At 38.0% G+C, this 23,104-nt stretch overlaps 2 protein-coding genes across 2 annotated transcripts in view; one reads left to right on the top strand and one right to left on the bottom strand.

The window, feature by feature from the left end:
• Positions 1 to 23,104, top strand: part of MTFR1 (mitochondrial fission regulator 1) — a 66,266-nt gene that overhangs the window by 1,092 nt on the left and 42,070 nt on the right. The gene's annotated exons all lie outside the window — the stretch shown is intronic.
• On the bottom strand, positions 6,176 to 6,741 carry LOC121498650 (60S ribosomal protein L17-like). Its single transcript, XM_041768628.1, has one exon. The coding sequence runs from the start codon at positions 6,725 to 6,727 to the stop codon at positions 6,176 to 6,178; it is 552 nt and encodes a 183-aa protein (XP_041624562.1). The 5' UTR covers positions 6,728 to 6,741.

Genomic DNA, 23,104 nt, shown 5'->3' with positions numbered 1-23,104 from the left:
AGTCTTGGCAGTAGCATTATTGCTTTTTGAGCAGAAATATTCATATTGGTAATTTCTGCTTATAGGACTCTTGGTAGGTATGAGGCACTGTGAAACTCCACCTATTAAGTTTTTACAACAGCCATGTGAAGTAGGTATCCAGTTTTACAGATGAGGGGAAGGGGGGGGGGGTGCTAAGCAATTTGCCGTAGGTCACACTGATATAAATAAGGGGGGACAAGGGGCTGGGGTGTCTGGGGTTTAGGATACTAAACCAGGCCCCTGCCAAGTTCTTGCTCTTTTAACCATAATTAAATTTCGTAAGAATTGTGGAATAAATGTAACTGATGTGGATTATTTCTATTGAGCTATAAATCCATAATGAAAAGAAAAACCCTGTAACTTAGGAGTACAGTGATAAGATAGGTATTTTTGTTTCTTTCAAACAGTAAAAAGTTTGGGGGGGGGTGAATCCCTGGGTGGCTCAGCGGTTTGGCGCCTGCCTTTAGCCCAGGGCGTGATGATGGAGTCCCACATCCGGCTCCCTGCATGGAGCCTGGTTCTCCCTCTGCCTGTGTCTCTGCCTCTCTCTGAATAAATAAAATCTTAAACAAAACAAAACAAAACAAAAAAGCAGTAAAAGGTTAATGCAATTGAATTTTAAGTTGAAATCTTAGGTGGAATTTAAGTATGTAAATGTAGATCAATAAATACAAATGTTTACAATTTCTGTAGTATAGGACCAGTTAAAGGGGAAAGGAAACCAGAGGAAATATACATCAAATAATCTCTATTTCCTTTGGCATTTGGCACTAATCAGCTATTTATATTGAGTACTTTAAACTATATCCCTTATCTTCTCAATCTTATACGATTTCTAAACCAAAATCTACATCCAAATAGTGTTAGAGGAGTCAGGAACTAGAAAGACAGCTGGGCTTTTCAGAGCACAGTAGGAAAGACCAGTTAAATTGGAGTTTAGGATTACTACTAAAGGGATTAATTCACAAGTCTAAACTAAAGTTAGACTCACATGTGACTTTTGGCACTTTGAGTGCCAAGTTTAAGGAGTTTGAACTTAAGCAAAACAGTAACTCATTGATTGCAACCATCTCAGGGAGAGTGAGCTGGGCATTATCAAAGATGGCTTCACCTGAAATGTGAAAAGATTAGTAACTTGACATGGAGGATATATAGGAAATAGATGTAACTGTTGAATTTACGAATATAAGGCAAGGAATAGAGAAAAAAGCCTGAAAAAGGGGATGAACAGATGGCATGATTCTGAAGTGCTGGTAAACTTTAGTTTCCCTAAGTTTATTTTTTTAAGTAGGCTCCACCCACACCTAGCATGGAGCCCAGTGTGGGGCTTACCTTCCTGACCCTGAGATTGACTTGGGCTGAGATCAAGAGTTGGACTCTTAACCAACGGAGCCACACAGGCGCCCCAACAAGTTTATTTTCTTAGGCAGATTTTTTAGACTGATGAAAAGGAAACTTAGGATCTGATAAAGAGGATTTCCATAAAAGTTACATTTTACATATATATCATGCTTAATGATGAAATATTTCCCCTGTGGGTTAAGAAATAAGATAAAAATGACTGGTATCAACGCTTCTACTGAACAGTTCATTATAGCCAGGGAAAAGACAAAGAAGACATAAAAATTGGAAACATGACATGGTAGTCATAAAAATTTGAAAATACACTTTAACAGAACTAATTAGTACTTATTGCAAATTAGATAGTAAAATTATACAAACCATAAAACTTAGTAGCTTTAAAAAGCTCCTAATAATAGTTGCAAAACCTTTACATGGAAAACTACAAAGTGTGATAAAAATTAGATTTAAATAAATTGGGAATTGGGATGCTTGGGTGGCTCGGCAGTTGAGTATCTGCCTTCAGTTCAGGGTGTGATCCAGGTCTTGGGATCGAGTCCTGTATTGGACTCCCTTCAGGGAGCCTGCTTCTCCCTCTGCCTCTCTCTTTCTTGTCTCTCATGAATAAATAAATCTTAAGAAATATATAAATTGGGGGTTATAGAATTTTAGTAAATTGGGAATTTGAATATTATTACTGTGTCAGTTTTCCCCAAACTGATCTGTAAATTTATTGTGATTCTCATTAAATTTGACTAGGTCTTGGTTTTGTGGCAATTGAGAGATGATTCTATAATGAACATAAAAATATTTAAGACCAAAAAGCAAGAATGATAGAAGAACAAAGTCAGAGTTTTAAAGCACTGAATATCAAAACTTATTGCAAAGCTGTGATAGTTAAAACAGTGGTACAAAGACAAGTATCTAGGGACACCTGGGTGGCTTACCAGTTGAGCATCTGCCTTTGGCTTAGGGTGAGATCTCGGAGTCCCAGGATCGTGTCCCACATCGGGCTTCCTTCGTGAAGCCTCCTTCCCCCTCTGCCTATGTCTCTGCCTCTCTCTCTGTGTGTGTCTCATGGATAAATAAAGAAAATCTTAAAAAAAAATTAGGCTCAGATGGCCCTCCAGTAAACTGAGACAGCTGAACATATAGAAAACATAGAAAATTAGCTTCATGCTAATCATAAAAATGAATTTGTGGTATATCTAGAGATAAATGTACAATGTGAAAACTTTCTGAAAAACACATAGGAGAATATCTGCACGATCACTGTTATAGGCAGATACTGCTTTGTTAAGGACACAAAATATGCTGGCCAAAAAATAAAAATAAACTGGGTTAACTACACTAAAATTCAGAACTTTGAAATTTTTATTTTATTTTTTGTAAAAGAACTTTGAAATTTTTAGAAAATAGATTAATTTAAAATATTGACTCAGTTTCAAACCTTTTAGGTCAAATGTACTAATTTATTTTAAAACATCATTGTTATTTTTTTAAGATCTTATTTTTAAGTAATCTTACACCCAATGTAGGGCTCAAACTTCTTTTTTTTTATTTTAATATTTTATTTATTTATTCATGAGAGACACAGGAAGAGAGAGAGAGAGGCAGAGACACAGGCAGAGGGAGAAGCAGGCTCCATGCAGGGAGCCGGACGTGGGACTCGATCCCGGGTCTCCAGGATCACACCCTGGGCTGAAGACGGCACTAAACCGAGTGAGCTGAGCCATCCAGGCTGCCCCAAGTTTTTTTTTTTTTTTTTTTTTTAATTGAAATGTAGTTGACACACAATGTTACTTTAGTTTCAGTTGTACAGCTAGTGATTCCACAAGTCTCTTTTGCTAGGCTCACAGGCATAGCTACTATCTGTTACCATACAACATTATTATAATACCATTAAATATCTTTTCTGTGCTATAGCTTTCATCCCCTGTGGCTTATTCCATAATTGGAAGCCTATGCCTCCCACTCTTCTTCACCCATTTTTTTCCATCCCCACCCCCTACCCATCTGGGAACCACCAGTGTATTCTCTGTATTTACAGGTCTAAATTGTGGTTTTCTTTTCTTAGGTTAAATACCCAGAAGTGGAATTACTGTATTGTATGGTATTTATATTTTAACTTTTTTTTTTTTTAAGACCTTCCGTACTATTTTCCACAATGGCTGTACCAATTTACATTCCCACCAATAGTACGTGTGGTTCCTTTTTCTTGACATTCTTGCCAACATTTTTTTGTTTTTGAAGACTTATTTATTTGAGAGAAAGAGAAACAGACTCCCACTGATCCAGGGAACCTGATGTATGGCTCAATACCTGATTGAGATCAGGGATTATCTTGAGATCATAACCTGAGCCACCCAGGCGGCCCACTTACTGTTCTTGTCTTCTTGGTACTAGACATTTTGACTGGTGTAAGGGGATAACTGTTACTTTGATTTGCACTTCCCTGATGGTTAGTGATGTTGAGCATCTTTTCATGTGTCTGTTGGTTAACACCATGTAGTCTTTGGAAAATGTATATTCAAGTCCTCTCTCGATTTTTAATTGGATTGTTTGGGAGTTTTTTGGTGTGGGGTTGTATGTATATATTTTGGACATTAACCCCTTATCTGATATATCACTTGTGGATATCTTCTCCCATTCAGTAGGTTGCCTTTGATAGTTTATTTTGCTGTGCAAAAGCTTTTCAGTTTGATGTAGTTCCAGTTAATTTTTGCTTTTGTTGCCCTTGCCTGAGGAAATAGATACAAAAAATTATTTCTAAGAGTGATGTCGATGAGTTTACTACCTGTGTTTATTTTAGTTTTATGGTTTCAGGTCTTACATTTAAGTCTTATTTTCAGTTTGTATTTGTATATGGTATAAGAAAATGACCCAGTTTCATTCTTTTGCATGTAGCTGTCCAGTTTTCCCAAAAGCATTTATTGAAGAGACTGTTCCTCATTTTCTTGCCTCCTTTGTTAAAGATTGACTACCTACGTGTGGGCTTTTTTCTCAATCTGTATTCTGTTCCATTGATCTTTGTGTCTTTTTTATGCCAACACCATCTGTTTTGATTTCTGTAGCTTTGTAGTATATTTTGAAATCTGAAAGCATGAAATCTCCAGCTTTGTTCTTCTTAAGATTGCTTTGTAGCCAACTTTTGTAGATCGTTTGTGCTTCTATACAAATTTTAGGATTATTCTAGTTCTGTGAAAAATGCTATTGAAATTTTGATAGAGATTGCATTCTATATGTAGATTGCTTTGGGTGATAGGGACATTTTAACAATACTAATTTCTCTAACCCATGAGCATAGTATATCTTTCCATTTTTTTCTGTCATCAGTTTCTTCTGTCAACATCTTACCGTTTTTAGAGCAAAAGGCTTTTACGCCCTGGTTAAGTTTATTTGTAGGTATTTTCTTCTTTTTAATGGAATTGTAAATGCAATTCCTTTTTCTTTAAGATTTTTATTTATTTTTCATGAGAGAGACAGAGGCAGAGACATAGGTAGAAGAGAGATGGGCTCCCTGTGGGGAGCCTGATGCAGAACTTGATCCCAGGACTTTGGGATCATGCCCTGAGCCAAAGGCAGACGCTCAATCATTGAGCCACCCAGGCGTTCCAAAACCCAACAGATATTAATTTTGTATCCTATATCTTTTCTGAATTTGTTTTATTAGTTGTAACAGTTTTTGGTGGAGCCTTTAGGAGGTTCATGTAGTATCATGTCATCTATAGTCACAATTTTTTATTTCTTATCAATTTGGATGTCTTTTACTTCTTGTCTGATTGCTGTGGCTAGGATTTGCAGTATTGTGTTTAGTAAGAGAGGCAAGAGTAGGCATCCTTGTTTTGTTCTTCATCTTAGAGAAAAAGTTTTCAGCTTTTCACTGTTGAGTTCAAGATGGTAGCTGTGCGTTTGTCATATATGACTTTTATTATATTGAGATACATTCCCTCTATATCCACTTTGTTGAGGTTCTTTTTTTTTAATCATGTTGAATCTTGTCAGATGGTTTGCATCTATTGAGATAATGTGATTTTTATCTTTTTTTGTTGTTGTTAATGTGGTGTAATGCATTGATTTACAGATGTTGAACTATCCTTGTATCCCTGGAATAATTTTGGTAATTTTCTGGTTGTTTTTCTTGTTCTTTTTGCCTTTCTTTTTCTCTTACCCTTCTCCCTTATTTAATGACTTTTAGTATTTTTTTCTTCTGAGTGGGATCTTATTTATTCCCAGTGATTGATCACAGTCACATAAAACCAGTGCTCCTTACACTCCTTCATGTCCATCACCCAATTACCTCATCCCCTCAATCCCCTCCCCTCCAACAATGCTCAGTTTGTTTCCTGTGATTAAGAGTCTCTTAGGGTTTGTTTTTTTTTTAAAGATTGATTATGTATGTATGTGAGAGAGAGAGAGATGCAGAGACACAGGAGGAGGGAGAAGCAGGCTCCTTGCCGGGAGCCTGACGTGGGACTCGATCCTGGGACTCCAGAATCGCACCCTGGGCCAGAGGCAGGCGCTGAGCCACTCAGGCATCCCCCTCTTAGGGTTTTTATCCCTCTTTGATTTTGTGTTCGTTTTTTTTTTCCCCCTCCCTTCCCCTATGATCTTGTTTCTTAAATTCCATAGATGAATAAGATCATGTAATTGTCTTTCTTTGATTGACTTATTTATTAGCCTAGCATAATACCCTCTAGTTCCAGCCACATCCTTGCAAATAGCAACATTAAAAAAAAAATTTTTTTTTTAATGGCTGAGTAGTATTCTTTTTTTTTTTTTTATTTTTATTTGCATTTATTCTATGCAGAATTTACTCCCGGGCCATAAGTTTTTGTTTCTTCAGTTTCTTCTGGGATATCTTGTTCTTCTGTGCAACCTCCTCTTCTGGTTTAGAAACAATCTGCTCTTTTTCAGTAAGAATCATCTCGATGTGGCAGGGAGAGCTCATGTATGGATTAATCCGGCCATGAGCCCTGTAGGTTCTACGTTGCATCTTGGGGGCTTTATTCATCTGGATGTGCTCAATGACCAGAGAATCTACATCTGAACCCTTAAGTTCAGCATTACTCTCCGCATTTTTAAGCATGTGCAGTAAAAATTCAGCACTCTTGGGCCACCGACCCTGTGTCCAGCCCCACTGTTTGGCCTGAGCACACCTACCAACTCCACCATTGTAGCGACAGAATGGCACGCACTGCTTCTGCAAAGTGACATCTTTCAGATACTTGGTGGCTTTTCGAATATGCATACCCTTGATGGCCTGGGCAGTTTCACGTGTGTTCTTAAAGTGAACACGAAGATTTGAACCTCTCGACTTGCATGATTTTGTAGGGTTTTCTGGGTCCAGCGAGTAGCGAACCATCTCCAGAGGTCACCTTAGGACTCTCGGGGAAGAGCCTGAGTAGTATTCTATAATATATATACACACTACATCTTTATCCATTAGTCTATCAATGGACATCTGGGCACCTTGCATAGTTCGGTTATTGTGAACATTGCTGCTATAAACCATTGGAGTGCATGTGCCCCTTTGGATCACTACATTTGTATCTTTGGGGTAGATATAAGGTAGTGCAATTGCTGGATCATAGTGTAGCTCTATTTTCAGCATTTTGAGGAACCTCTATACTGTTTCCAGAGTGGCCGTACCAGCTTGCATTTCCACTAACAATATAAAAGAGTTCTCCTCTTTCTGCATCCTTGGCACATCTGTTATTTCCTGACTTGCTAATTTTAACCATTCTGACTGGTGTGAGGTGGTATCTCACTATGGTTTTGATTTGTATTTCCAGGATCACAAATGATGTGGAGCATTTTATCGTATGTCTGTTGGCCATTTGTATGTTTTCTTTGGAGAAATATCTGTTCATGTCTTCTGCCCATTTCTTGGTTGGATTATTTGTTCTTTGGGTGTTGAGTAGATCTTGGATACTAGCCCTTTACCTAATAAGACAGTTGCAAAGATCTTCCATTCGGTCACTTGTATTCTGGTTTTGTCTACTGTTTCCTTTGCTATGCAAAAGCTTTTTATCTTGATGAAATTTCAGTAGTTCATTTTTGCCTTTGTTTCCTTTGCCTTTGGAGACCAGTCTAACAAGAAGTTGCTGCTTCCAAGGTCACAGAGGCTGCTCCCTGTGTTCTCTAGAATTTTGATGGATTCCTGTCTCACATTTAGGGCTTTCATCCATTTTGAGTCTTCTTGTATATGGTGTGAAGAAATTGTCCAGTTTCATTCTTCAGGATGTGGCTGTCCAATTTTCCCAACACCATTTGTTGAAGAGACTGTCTTTTCCATTGGATATTCTTTCCTACTTTGTCAAAGATTAGTTGACCATAGAGTTGAGGGTCCATTTCTGTGTTCTCTATTATTTTCCATTGATCTATGTGTTGGTTTTTGTGCCAGTACCATACTCTCTTGATGATTACAGCTTTGTAATAGAGCTTTAAGTCCAGAATTTTGATGCCACCAGCTTTGATTTTCTTTTTTAGCATTCCTTTGGGTGGGATCCAGGGTCTTTTCTGGTTCCATACAAATTTTAGGATTATTTGTCCCAGCTCTGTGAAATAAATTAATGGTAGCTTGATAGGGATTGCATTGAATGTATAGATTGCTCTAGGTAGCATAGACATTTTAACAATATTGTTCTTCTAGTCTATGAGCATGGAACATTTTTCCATTTCTTTGTGCCTACCTCACTTTCCTTTGTGAGTGTTCTGTAGTTACCTGAATACAGATCCTTTGCCTCTTTTTTGTTAGGTTTATTCTTAGGTATCTTATGGTTTTGGGTGCAGTTGTAAATGGGATTGGCTCCTTAATTTCTTTCTTCTGTCTCATTATTAGCTTATAGAAATGGAACTGCTTTCTGTGCATTGACTTTTATATTCTGAATTGTTTTGCTGAATTGGTGTATAAATTCTAGCAATGGAGTCTTGGGTTTTTCACATAGATTATCATGTCATCTGCAGAGAGTGACAGTTTGACTTCTTTACCTATTCGGATGCCCTTTACTTCTTTTTGTTGTCTGATTCCTGAGGCTAGGACTTCTAGTACTGTGTTGAACAGCAGTGGTGAGAATGGACATCCCTGCCACGTTCCTGACCTTATGGGGAAAGCTCTCAGTTTTTCCCCATTGCTAATGATATTTGCTGTGGGCTTTTCACATGTGGCTTTTATGATATTGAGGTATGTTCCCTCTATCCCTATACTGTGAAAAGTTTTATCAAGAAAGTATGCTGTACTTTGTCAAATACTTTTTTTGTATCTATCAAGAGGATCATATGGTCCTTGTCCTTTTTTTTTTTTTTTTTTTAATGAATGTAGCCTATCACATTGATTTTTGCAGATATTGAATCACTGTTGCAGCCCTGGAATAAATCCCACTTAGTTGTGGTGAATAATCCTTTAATGTACTGTTGGATCCTATTGGCTAGTATCTATGTGGGAATTTTGGCATCCATGTTTACCAGGGATATTGGTCTGTAATGCTCATTTTTGGTGCTGTTTTTATCTGGTATTGGGATCAAGGTAATGCTGGCCTTATAGGAGGAGTTTGAAAGATTTCTTTCCATTTACTGTTTTTTGAAACCGCTTCAGAAGAATAGGTATTAGTTCTCCTTTAAATTTTTGGTAGAATTCCCTGGGAAGCCATATGGCCCTGGACTGTTGTTTGTTGGGAGATTTTTGATTACTGTTTCAATTTCCTTCCTGGTTATGGGTCTGTTCAGATGTTTCTATTTCTTCCTGTTTCAGATTTGGTAGTTTATATATCTATAGGAATTTATTTCTTCCAGAGTGTCTAATTTGTTGGCATACAGTTACTGATAATATGGTCTTACAATTGTTTGTATTTCTTTGGTGTTGGTTGTGATCTCTTTCAGTCATGGTTTTATTTGGGGCCTTTTTCTGTTTAATAAATCTTGCCAGGGGTTTATTGATCTTACTAATTCTTTCAGAGAACCAGCTTCTGGTTTTGTTAATGTGTTCTATTGTTCTTTTGGTTTCTATTTCGTTGATTTCTGCTCTAATCTCTATTAATTCTCTTCTGGATTTAGGCTTTATTTGATGTTCTTTCTCCAGCTCCTTTAGATGTAAGGTTAGGATGTATATTTGATGCCTTCCTTGATTCTTGAGAAAGGCTGTATTACTATATACTTCCCTCTTAGGACCACCTTCGCTACATCCCAGAGGTTTTGGGTAGTTATGCTTTCATTTTCCTTTGTTTCCATGAATTTTTTGAATTCTTCTTTAATTTCTCTGTTGACTCATTCATTCTTTTTTTAAAAATGTTTTTAAAAGATTTTATTTATTTATTCATGGGAGAGACAGAGAGAGGCAGAGACACAGGCAGAGAGAGAAGCAGGCTCCACATAGGGAGCCCAATGTGGGACCCGATCCCAGGACCCCAGGATCATGCCCTGAGCTAAAGGCAGACACCCAACCTCTGAGCCACCCAGGCATCCCTCATTCATTCTTTAGAAGGATACTCTTTCACCTGCATGTATTTGAGTTCTTTCCAAAATTTTTTAAAAATTTATTTATTTATTCATGAGAGACACACACACACACACAGAGGCAGAGACACAGGCAGAGGGAGAAGCAGGCTCCATGCAGGGAGCCCGATGCTGGACTCGATCCCCGGTCTCCAGAATCAGGCCCTGGGCTGAAGGCGGTGCTAAACCACTGAGCTACCTGGGCTGCCTCTCTTTCCAAATTTTATCTGGTGATTGAGTTCCAGTTTCAAAACATTGTGGTCTGAAAATATGCAGGGAATGATCCCAGTCTTTTGGTATTGATTGAAACCTGATTTTTTTTTTTTTTTTTTAAGATTTTATTTATTTATTCATGCGAGACAGAGAGGAAGAGACAGAGGGAGAAGCAGGCTCCATGCAGGGAGCCTGATGTGGGACTTGATCCCAGGACCCCAGGATGATGCCCTGGGCCGAAGGCAGGCGCTAAACCACTGAGCCACCCAGGTGTCTCAAAACCTGATTTCTGAACCAGTGTGTGGTCTGTTCTGGAGAATGTTCCATGTGCACTCGAGAAGAATATATATTCTGTTGCTTTAGGATGGAATGCTCTGAATATTCTATGAAGTCCATCTGGTCCAGTGTGTCATTCAAAGCCTTTCTTGTTCTGCTTAGATGATCTGTCCATTGCAGTGAGTGAGGTGTTAAAATCTTCTAGTATTCTTATATTATTATTAATAGGTTTCTTTAATTTTGTTATTAATTGGTTTATATAATTGGCTGCTCCCATGTTAGGGGCATAAATATTTAGAAATGTTAGATCTTCTCATTGACTAGACCTTTTAATTAATTAATAAGTTTAATTAATATAGTGTCCTTCCTCATCTCTTATTACAGTCTTTGGCTTAAAATCTAACTTGTCTATGGGCAGCCTGGGTGGCTCAGCGGTTTAGCGCCTGCCTTCTGCCCAGGAAGTGATGACCTGAGGTCGAGTCGCAAGTTGGGTTCCCTGCATGGAACCTGCTTCTCCCTCTGCCTATGTCTGCCTCTCTCTCATGAATTTAAAAAAAAAAAAATCTAATTTGTCTGGCATAAGGATTGCTATCCCAATTTTCTTTTGATGTCCATTAGCATGACAAATGGTTTCTACCCCCTCTCTTTCAATCTAGAGATGTCTTTTGTCTAAAAGGAGTCTCTTAAAATAAATAAAAATAAAAATAAAATGAGTCTCTTGCAGACAGCATATAGATGGGTCTTGCTTTTTTATCCAGTCTGATACCCTGTGTCTGTCTTTTGATTGGGGCATTTAGCCCATTTACGTTCAGAGTAACTATTGAAAGATGAATTTAGTGCCATTGTATTACCTATCAAGTCACTGTTTCTGTATATTGTCTCTGTTCCTTTCTGGTCTTTGTTACTTTGGGGTTCTCTTCGCTTAAAGATTCCCTTTTAATATTTATTGCAGGGCTGGTTTAGTGATCACAAATTCTTTTGGTTTCTGTTTGTCCTGGAAGCTTTTTATTTCTCTTTGTATTTTGAATGAGATCTTAGCTGGATAAAGTATTCTTGGCTGCATATTCTCATTTAGCACCCTAAATATATCATGCCAGTTCTTTCTAGCCTGCCGGGTCTCTGTGGATAGGTCTGCTGCCAGTCTAATGTTTCTACCCTTTTAGGTTATGGACCTCTTGTCCCCAGGCTACTTAGGATTTTCTCTTTGTCTCTGGGATTTGCAAGCTTCATTATTACATGTCAAGGTGTTGACCTATATTTGTTGATTTTGAAAGGGGGTTCTCTCTACCTCCTGGACTTTAATGCCTCCTTTCTCCCCCAGATTAGGGAGGTTCCTTGCAGTAATTTGCTTCAATATACCTTCTCCCTCCACCCCTTGCAAAATTTTCTTCTGGTATCCCAGTTCTAATATTGTTTTGCTTTATGGTATCACTTGTTTAATCTCTTGTGATCCAGTTGTTTATCTTTTTCTCAGCTTCTTTGTTCTTTATCAATTTGTCTTCTATATCACTAATTCTCTCTTCTGCTTCATTTATCCTAGCACTTAATGCTCTGTTTTTATTGCATCTCACTAATAACCTTTTTTATTTTGTTTTGATTAGAGTTTAGTTCTTTTATTTCTCCAGAAGGGGATTCTCTGGTATCTTCCATGCTCTTTTCAAGCCCAGCTAGTATCTTTGTAATCGGTATTCTGAACTCTGACATCTTACTCATATCCATACTGATTAGGTCCCTGGCAGTCAGTACTGCCTCTTGTTCTCTTTTTTGAGGTGTGAGGTGTTTTTCCTGTCTTGTCATTCTGTCTAGAGAATGATAGATGAACAAGAGAACAAAATAGTAAAATGGCAACAATGACCACAGAGAAATGAATGCCAAACAAGTCAGGAGAGACCAGAAATCTAAAAGAAAATGGAAATTAAAAATAGAAATAATATGATGAACAAAACAAGCAGTACATTATATTCTGGGTGTAATTGGTCTGTTTGTAAATGAAACTACATCACAAAATTGTAAAGAGAGAAAAACATACAAAGACTGTTAAATACATTGAAAAGGATAGAATGTGATTGTGAAGATGAAAATTTTAAAAAGATTTAAAAATAATCAGATGGAGAGAACAGAGCAATACATTAGATTTGTGTATTTGTGTATTTTGGTTTTTTATTAGAAGAAACCACATCCCAAAATTGTAAAGAAAGAAAAACATATACAAAAATAAATACAATGAAAGGATAGAATGTAAACGTAAAGATGAAAATTGCAAATTTAAAAAGTTGCTAAAATAAGAAATTGGCTGAAAAGGAAAGAAAAAAGTTAAAATTGAAAGACAAAGGATCTTTGAGGAAAGAAACCTATGAATTCTATATACTGTTTTCCCCTAATGTTGGAGTTTTGCAGTTCTGTGTGATTGATAATCGTGGTCTTAGCCATATGTTCTTGGTGATCTTCTGGGGAGGGCACTGTTGTGCTGATGCTCAGATGTCTGTCCCACACAGAACTTAGCCAGGGGGACAGGCAGCTTGAGTTTCTCTATGTGGCTTTTGTTCCCTCAAGGCTTTCTGTGCTGTTTTAGAAGGTGTGAATGAAAATGGTGGCCCCCCAGTCTCCAGCCCCGGATCTGATAGCTCCTGCCCTCCATTCCTCAGTGTGCCCTCTGGGTAAAGCAGTCAGTCATTCCTGTCTCACTGGTCTCTGTCCATCCTCTCTGCTCAGTCTGTGACCCAGCATTTCTATCTCAGACACTTGACCCCGCTTTGATCTCCAAACCCTGCAGACTCCCGAGCAGGCACCAGTGCCACTCTTCCCAAATGAGGGAGGGCAGTCTCACCGAGGTTCTGCCCCTTGCTGAGCACCTGTTCAGAGAATGGTTTCCTAACTGTGCCTTGGTTGCGGTTTATGGCAACCCCGAGCTGAAAGCCCACTCCTGGGCTCTCTGATTGCAGCCTGCTTCTGGTAACTCTGCTGTACTCAGGTGCCCTTTTCTTTCTGTGACCCTGGGGATCTTGACACCACACTGTCCTACCTATGATTCCACCCCGCTTAGCCACCTGAGCTGCCCTTCCGGCAGTATCCCTTACCAGGGATACTGAATTTGCAGGCTTCTGAATTTGTGCTCCGCTGCTATATCACTTACCCTGAGTCAGCTTACAGAGGTTCCCTCCCCACCACAGTTTATCTTCTAATATATCACCTTGGATCACTTCTCCACAACTTGTACCTTGCAAAAAATGGTCAATTTTTTATTTGTAGAATTGCAGCAATTCTTAGATTGCCGGTTAAATTCTCAGGTGTTGGGCAGCCCCGGTGGCTCAGGGGTTTAGCGCCACCTTCAGTCCAGGGCGTGATCTCTGGAGTCCCACGTCTGGTTCCCTGCATGGAGCCTGCTTCTCCCTCTGTCTGTGTCTCTGCCTCCCTCTCTCTGTGTCTTATGAGTAAATAAAATCTTTAGGAAAAAAAAAATTCTCAGATGTTAAGAATGATAGCTATCTAGTTGAATTCCTGGGACCAGACAAAACTAAGGTCTCCTACTTCTCTGCCATCTTGGAGGATCTCCAGTTTTCCTTGGTGTTATGTGTAGATTCTTTTCTCTTCATTTTATGCATATCTATTTTAGGTTTTGGCTTTGTGGTTACCATAAGGTTCATATATAACACTGCATAGAATTTTGTTAGTCCCTACTACTTTTTTTAAGATTTTATTTATTCATGAGAGACAGAGAGGAGAGAGGCAGAGACACAGGCAGAGGGGAGAAGCAGGCTCCATTCCGGGAGCCCGATGTAGGACTGGATCCTGGGACCCCAGGATCACTCCCTGGGCAGAAGGCAGGTGCTAAACCGCTGAGCCACCCAGGTGTCCCAGTCACCTACTTCAAACACATTACTACCTATCACTTCCTCCCACATTTTTTATTTTTAATGTTCTATTTTACATTTTAAAAATTTTCTTTTATTACTATATATACTGTTTTTATTTTTTCCTTTAATCTTCACACTAGCTTTATATGTGGTTCATTATCTACGTTTGCTGTACATTTGCTTTTTTTTTTTTTTTTAAGATTTTATTTATCTATTCATGAGAGACACACAGAGAGAGGCAGAGACACAGGCAGAGGGAGAAGCAGGCTCCATGCAGGGAACCCGACCTGGGACTCGATCCCAGGTCTCCAGGATCACGCCCCAGGCTGCAGGTGGCGCCAAACCGCTGTGCCACTGGGACTGCCCCTGTACATTTGCTTTTATCAGCAAGATTTTTTTTTTTTCTTTTAGTTATGGACCTTTCTGTTCCTCTTAAAGAAGTCCCTTTAACATTTCTTGTGAGGCTAATTTAGTGATCATGAACTTAACTATTTTCTTTTTTAAAAAATTGTTTTTCTTTTTTAGTATATTTATTTTAGTAATCTCTACAACCAGCATAGGGGTTGAACTCAAGAGCCTGAGATCAAGAGTTGGTGCTCTTCTAAGCCAGCTGGCTGTTTTCTGGACTTCTTTAACTTTGGAAACTTATCTCTTCTTCAGTTCTGTATGATAGCCTTGTCAGGTAGTTTTCTTGATTGTAGGTTTTTTCCTTTCAGTACTATGAAAATATCATGTCACTTTTTTTCTGGCCTAAAACATTTCTGCTGAAAAACTGGCTGTTTCATGGATGTTTCCTTGCTGTTTTTAAGGGTTAGCTTTAATTTTTGACGTTTTAATTATTAAACATCTTGACGTGGACTTCTTTAGGTTTATCTTGTTTGGGACTGCCTTTGCTTCCCGGACCTGGATATGTGTTTCATTCTCCAGGTTAGGGAAGTTTCAGGTATTTTTTCTTCAGATAAGTTTTCAGCTTCTCTCTTTCTCCTTCATCTGTTTAATGTCTGCTTAGTCTTGTTTCAAGATATGCATGAGGTACCTTTGTGTATTTAAAGAACTCTTTTGTTAGCTGTGTTGGTTTCTTTTCCATTTTCTTAAACTATTATAATACTTAAGACAGCCCTTTTTCTAAAAAAAGTTTTTATTTATTCATGAGAATACACAGGAGAGAGAGAGAGAGAGAGAGAGGCAGAGACACAGGCAGAGGGAGAAGCAGGTTCCATGCAGGGAGCCGGATGTGGGACTTGATCCCGGATCTCCAGGATCACGCCCTGGGCTGTAGGCGGCGCTAAACCGCTGAGCCATTGGGGCTGCCCAAGACAGCTTTTCAATTTGGATTTTTGTCAGCGTCAGATTATTTCTAGCAAATTTCTAGAAGTGAAGTTGCTAGTATATACATATTGCCAGGTTGCCCATCAGAAATATCGGGCAACCCATGCCTCTACCAGTACTGAGTTGTCCCCGTTTTTTAAATAAAATTTATTTTTATTAGAGAGTGCATGCGAAGAGGGGCAAATGGGGGGCGGGGAGAGAATATCTCAGGTGGACTATCTGCTGAGCATGGAGCCTAAATCAAGAGTCTTGGCGCTTAACCAGCTGAGCCATCCAGGCACCCGGGGTTGTCCCCTTTTTTATCTTTGCCAATTTGATAGCTGAAAAGGGATGACAGTTTTAGTTAACATTTATTTGATTACTAGTGAGATCATTAAAAATTTTTTTCTTACAAATCTGCTCATGTCACTTTGTGTTTTTCTTTTGGGCTCTGATCTTATATTTGATAGCACTTTATATTCATTAGGGATTGTAATCATTTGTTTATTATATAAGTTGCAGCTAGGTTTCTTAATTACTTAAATGATGCAGAATGGATAATAAAATGAAATATTTATGTCAACTGGGAGAATACTCAGGGCTGTAGTTTTAGGGACCAGCACAGGCCACTTCTGAAACAGTCCCTTAAATTTATGATACTGTAGTTGTTGTTTACCATTTATCAGATCAATTTATACAACTAGTTTTGACTAGTGTGAGTTAGTGGTGAATTAAAATGCAAATTTAAATAGGGAAGTTAAGGGGAAGCCTGGGTGGCTCAGTGGTTGATCCTGTCTGCCGTTGGCTCAGGACATAACTCTGGAAGGCGTGATCCTGGGGTTCCGGGATCAAGTCCTGTATCAGGCTTCCCGCAGGGAGCCTGCCTGTATGTGTCTCTCGTGAATAAATAAAAACAATCTTTAAAAATAAATAAGGAAGTTAAATTAAATCTCCATGACTTAAAAAAAAAAGCGTCATGATAGATTTTTGATATATATGTATATTAATATGCAATACCCTGTGATAAAATTATTTAACCTTCAAGAAAGTTGATTAGTGACTTTTTGAAATGGAATTCTTATATGGTGGTAAGTATCGATTTTACATATAGTGTGTATTGATGAGTGGCCTACTCTGCTAGAGAGATAATTTTAGGTGGAAGGGAATCAACTGATATTTATTTTAGCAAGATATCTCTTTATCTCAATCTCTTTGGGCTGCGATAGGGAGTATGACCTATAATAAAATTTTTTAAAGTGAATTGGGAAAAACATCCAGAAATAACAGGCACTAATTGCATAGATTTTATTGCTTGGGCCAAAGTTAAATTTTTTTTTTAAAGTTAATTGACTTAGGGACGCCTGGGTGGCTCAGCAGTTGAGCGTCTGCCTTCAGCTCAGGGCATGATCCTGGAGTCCCAGGACGTAGTCCCACATCGGGCTCTCCGCAGGGAGCCTGCTTCTCCCTCTGCCCATGTCTCTGCTTCTCTCTGTGTGTATCTCATAAATAAAATCTTAAAATTAATTGACTTAAACGAATACCTGTTTTTGCTACTATTCCTATGCTTTTCTCTTTTTTTTTTGTAAGATTTTATTTTTTTAAGATTTTATTTTTAAGTAATTAGTAATCATTATACCCACCATGGGGCTGGAATCTACAACCCTGAGATCGAGTTGCATGATTTAATGACTAAGCCAGCCAGGCGCACTTCTGTGCTCTATTTTTGTAAAAAATAGAATCACAAAAATATTGGAATCACATATATATGTTTGCAACTTTTTTCACTTTATTATGAATACTATCTGTGTATAACTTTTTGTTTTAATGGTCATAAACTTAGAATGGATATTTTGAATTTATTTTAATTGTTTTTCTATTGACGGACATTTAGTTTGCTTCTGAAATTTTCTTTTTACGCTAATGCTCAGTAAATACCTTTCCTAGCTACTAAAAACTATTTATTACAAAGGTATAATTTATTGAGTCTTGCCACAAAGGCAATTCTTTATATACATAATATTCAGGAGACAGTAAACAAAATTACACAGCTTACAAAAATCACCTGTATAGTGAATTTTCATCACTTTGGTGGGCCCCAGGATGGCACTATTAACAATAAATATTATTAAGTTCCAAATAGTGTGTGTGTTTCTATTGCTGTTCAGGATCACTTGAGATATTTGAACAGTCTCTTCAAAAGATGGTCTTAAAATTGATACCAGAGCACTTAATTCATTTGCATGGGAATACCTAAAATATACTTTTGAGTACATTAATTATGTCATTCTTTGTAGGATTATGTTTCAGAGATCCTCACATGAATATGGTATATTCTTAGTTCAAATGGAAATCTAAGACTACCTTTGATCTTATCTCACTCAAGGGAAGGTGACCTCTAAAAACGTCACAGGAAATGTCTGTCAGAAATTTAATTTCATATGTAAAACCTATTTACTTGAAAGAATTTTCATCGTTTTAATTAGTTGGTGTTATTAGACTTTAAGGTTTTTTGTTAAGAGATGTAGTATAGGTCATGAGATTTATTCATTTGTGGACTAATAAAAGGTAAGGCTTACATGTTAGATTCTGTGCTAGGTGCTGGGAATATAATCTGTATTTAATTTTGCATGAACAATTTATATAGGATATAAGTTCTAAATAATTGCTAAATTGTGCCCATGGGTCAGATACTCTATCGTTGTTTTTTATAATATGGTAAAGTGTTCTAACTTAAAGTTTCAACTAGACTGAAGTGATTGAATTATAGCAGTGGTCACTAGATTTTAATTTTAAGTTTAATTTCAGAAAGTAGGACAGGGCAAAAGTTAACTTTGTGACAAGTAAAGACTTTTTATTTTTATTTTTTTAAATGTTTTATTTATGCATGAGAGACACAGGGGGAGAGAGAGGCAGAGACACAGGCAGAGGGAGAAAAGCAGGCTTCATGCAGGGAGCCCAACATAGGACTCGATCCCAGGACTCCAGGATCACACCCTGCGCCAAAGGCAGGTGCTAAACTGCTGAGCACCCGGGCTGCCCAAGTAAGGACTTTAAAAAAAAAAAAAAAAAGTCACCCATCTATTGTCCCCATATCCTAAAAGAAAAATATTTTTATACCAAAATGTAAGAAGGATGTATTCTCAAAATAAAGGACAGTAACTTTAAGTTGAATTCAAGGTTTTTTGTTGTTGTTGTTTTATGCCTCATGGTCCTTATGCGGATTGTTATTTGGGATGCATTGATAAGTTTATATAATCTCTTAGTATTCTGAGTAACAGGAAACTTTATTCTACTAAATAAGCCAAGTGAATAAGAATATTTTATTAATCCTTTTAGACTTCCTCCACCCTCCCACTATAAAATGGTCATGCTCTTCTTGCATTATGTAAAGATAATTAAATGGCCATTTCTTTGAATAGTTCCCAAAGACCTTATAAAAATAAGCTCCAGTGTACTGTTGTAGCTTTTCAAGTTTTTGGCATTTTAAATTTAACGACAGCTTTGTTATTACCACTAACAGGGTTACTATGAAACTATTTACTGCTAATAAACTTTTTTAAAATTATATCTATCTCAAAAACATATGCTGCTTTGTTGAAAGCAGTATTGTGTTATCTCTGATTGCTGTAAACTTTAATTGGTCTAATTATAAAACGTTAAAAATTTCATAGCATTTATTGGAGGGAAGAGGAAGTCTATTTTCAGGGTTTATTTTCATTTAGCCTTGATTTTCTTTTATATGTCCTGTCAACTACCCGTTTCCCCTCCCCCAAATAGTTTGCTGTTTTTAAGATTTTTTAATTTATTAGAGCACAAGCAGGGGCAAGGGCAGAGGCAGCTGGGAGCCCAACGTGGGGCTCAATCCCAGGACCGTGAGATCACGACCTGAGCCAAAAGGCAGCCGCTCAACCAACTGAGCTATCCAGGTGCCCCAAGTTTGCTGTTTCTAGCCTATATCAAGTAGACTAGACCACAAGCTTATACCATCATCATAAAATTCTTGAAGTTAAATTGTACATATATTCATACAGAACCTAGAAAACTAAATGCAGTCTGATTCTTAGCCCTCTTTTTTTAAACCTTTTTTATTTTGAAGTACAACACATAATATATATAAAATGTAACAAACATGAATATATAGTTCAATATGTAATCACTAAATATCCATGAATCACCACCCACATTAAGAAATAGAAAGTTGGGGGAAAAAAAAAGAAATAGAAAGTTGTTTGCACTCTAGGAAGCTCCTTTATGCTCTCTTCCAACTATTACCGTGCCCATTCATAGGTAACCACCATTGTAACTTCTTTTTTTTTTTTTTTTAAGATTTTATTTATTTATTCATGACAGACACACAGAGAGGCAGAGACACAGGTAGAGGGAGAAGCAGGCTCCATGCAGGGAGCCCAATGTGGGACTCGATCCTGGGTCTCCAGGATCAGGCCCTGGGCTGAAGGTGGCACTAAACTGCTGGGTCACCAGGGCTGCCCCCATTGTAACTTCTTACACTATAGCTTTGTTTCGCCTTTTATTCTTTTATTTTTATTTTCAAAAATTTATTTTTAAGTAATGTCTATACCCAACATGGGGCTCGAACTTATAACCCTGAGATCAAGAGTCACATGCTTTGACTAAGCCAGCCAGGTGCCTCCTTGTAATATTTTCTTAATGCCTTTGTGATTTATAGTGATGTCCCCTTTTTTTATTTCTGATACTGGCTATAAGTCTTTTTCCTTAGTAAATCTCATTAGAGGTAAGTCCTTTTTATTATTTTATTTCAAGGAACTATCTCTTGGCCTGGTTATACGTTTCTGCCTTGATAGTTCTCTGATGATTTCAGATAGATGACTTTCATGTTTAGTTGTTTATTTGATCTTATAGGAGGATGGTTTGTCTGAAATTACGTAATTCACTTACAGATAGAAGCAAAATTCTTAGATATTCATTTACAATTGAGATAGTATGGAAAAGGTACTCACTGCCTTGGGGCTTAGGTGCCCTTCATTTCATATTCTTTTTTTTTTTTTAAGATTTTATTTATTTATTCATGAAAGACACAGAGAGAGAGAGAGACAGAGAGAGGCAGAGACACAGGCAGAGGAAGAAGCAGGCTCCATGCAGGGAGCCTGACATGGGACTTGATCCCGGGTCTCCAGGATCACGTCCTGGGCCGAAGCTGGCACTAAACTGCTAAGCCACCTGGGCTGCCCTCATTTCATATTCTAACATTAACTTAGCAACTGTTATATTACATGTACTGTACTAAGTGCTGGGGTCACTATGGTGAATAAGAGTTTGGTTTTGTTTTGTTTTGTTTTTTAAAGGTTTTATTTATTCATGAGAGACCGAGAGGGAGGGAGGTAGAGACACAGGCAGAGGGAGAAGCAGGCTTCATGGAGGGAGCCCAATGTGGGACTTGATCCCGGGTCTCCAGGATCACACCCTGGGCTGAAGGCTGCGCCAAACTGCTGTGCCACCTGGGCTGCCCAAGAGTTTTGTTCTTAAGATGATTAAAGTGCTGTAGAGGAGACAAACAGTTTAGGTACATTGTTTTAATGTGCAATTTAGGAGGATATATACAGCAGGGCGCTAATCCTGGTTAATCAGGAGAAATGTCTTTGAGGAGGTAATAGGTAAGCTGAAATAAAGGATTGGTAGGAAACAGCTTGATATAGAGGTGCTGTAGGGAGGTAGAATACTGGATAAAAGTCCAGAGAGCCTGTTGAATTTCTAGAATTATCTGTATGACTGGATTAAAGAGTGTGAAAGATCCAGAGGATAGAAAAGTACAGAGATTATATCATAAAGGATTTATTTTGGTACTTAGAAATGAATAGAGAGGGAAGAGCAAAATTAGTGGAGGGTGACTATGATAACATAGGCTTAGAAGAGCTGTAATGGATTGAAATAGAATAGCAGTGGAAATGGAATCTAATGTATTTAGGAGGAAACATAGATCTCGATTGCAGAAAATGAAAGAGAAGGAATAACAATATGGGTGCCGTTTTCTGAGTGAGGTAGGGAACAAACAAGCAGCAGATTTAGGAGGAAAATTAAGGAGTTGGGGTTTGGATTTCTTTGGTTTGAAAGCAGAAGTTGGCGTGTGATTGTCATGGAACAAGAAAGACTATTTATCTGTAGTGGAGCTGATATAATGAGACCTGTGAGTTGAGGGGGGTGTAATTCTGAGCACTTGGTTGGGAAGAGGATAGGAGAGAATTGGGGACAGGATAGGTGCATAGTGTATGGCATATGGAGTGGCCGGATGTTGAGGCATCCTGTCAGATACTTCTCTATTATTTGGAATAGTATGCTTGGTTATCTGCTGAAATGATGGAGGAAGGGTTAGAGAGATTTGGGTAGTATGGAGAATGCTTGAAAAAGCTTCTTGGAGAATGTAAGAAAGGGGCAAGAGTAAGAAAATATTTTCCTAGGATGCTAGACACCAGTGAGGGCCCATTTGAAATCAGAGATAGAACGTTTGTAGCAACCTCAAAATGTGAGATTTTAATTTTTCTACAGCCCAATTGTAGGACATTTAGCCTGCGGGATTAATCAAGTTCTGGTTTGTAGAATAAACAGAACAGTAGAACAGGAGTTGAAAATACTGACAAAGAGTGGTTTACGTGATTTTGGGCTGCATGGGAGTATAAGAAAGTGAAGGTATAAGAGGGGATTGATAAGATTGGTGAAGATTGCAGGGGAGGAGAGACTAAAGGTCTGAATATGCACACAGTAGGGCAGAGGAGCATCTGAGGGAAAGCTAAGAGGTGAAATATTTGGGTTATTTTTTTAGCTTATAGATTTTTGTTTTTAAATGGAAAGCAAACTGCAAAGAAAAGTTCATGTCTGTGTGCTTTGGCTGCTTTTATTTGATGCATATCTTTCTATAAAAAGCTTAAGGATTATTGTTTACAGAAATGAAATCATAATTAACATTTTTCCTGTATCATGTACATGTCCTCAAGTAATAACATAGACTGTCACTTTTTTAAAAAAAAATTGAGAATAGTCGACACACAATGTTACATTGGTTTCTGGTGTACAGGTGACTCAACAAGTTTATACATTGTGCTGTGCTCATTGCAGGTGTAAATACCATCTGGACTATCACTTAATAGATGCGTAATATTTTTCTAATAGGAGTATACTGTAATTTAATTAACAGTTGTTTTACTGACAAACATTTAAAGTTGACCCCAATTTTGTGAGTAGAAAAAGCACTGTAAGGACACCTGGGTGGTTTGGCAGTTGAGCATCTGCCTTCGGCCCTGGACATTATCCTGGAGCCCGGGGATCTTAGTCTATAGATATTATAGAGTGAGGGTACATGCAGGAGGGCATTGCAGTGAGATCAGAAGGCTTGCAGGCACTTAATTGACAACTAACATTTAACAGACCTTGTGGTGCCATCTCTGCTTCAGACGAGGGAAAGACTTATTTCTAATGGATTCATGGGAGGCCAAAGCCTTCTTGGCCGATGTTTCTAAGGTATGTATATTAATCTCCAAGGGGCCAGGAACACATAACTGCAAGACAGGTCCTTGAGCAAATGGGCATGAACAAGATGGAAAGCTAAAGATAGTATTGTCAACTCT

The sequence above is a fragment of the Vulpes lagopus genome, chromosome 9 (genome assembly GCF_018345385.1).
Source record: "Vulpes lagopus strain Blue_001 chromosome 9, ASM1834538v1, whole genome shotgun sequence".
Classification (NCBI taxonomy): Eukaryota; Metazoa; Chordata; class Mammalia; order Carnivora; family Canidae; genus Vulpes; species Vulpes lagopus.
This window is presented reverse-complemented; position numbering and strand designations above follow the sequence as displayed.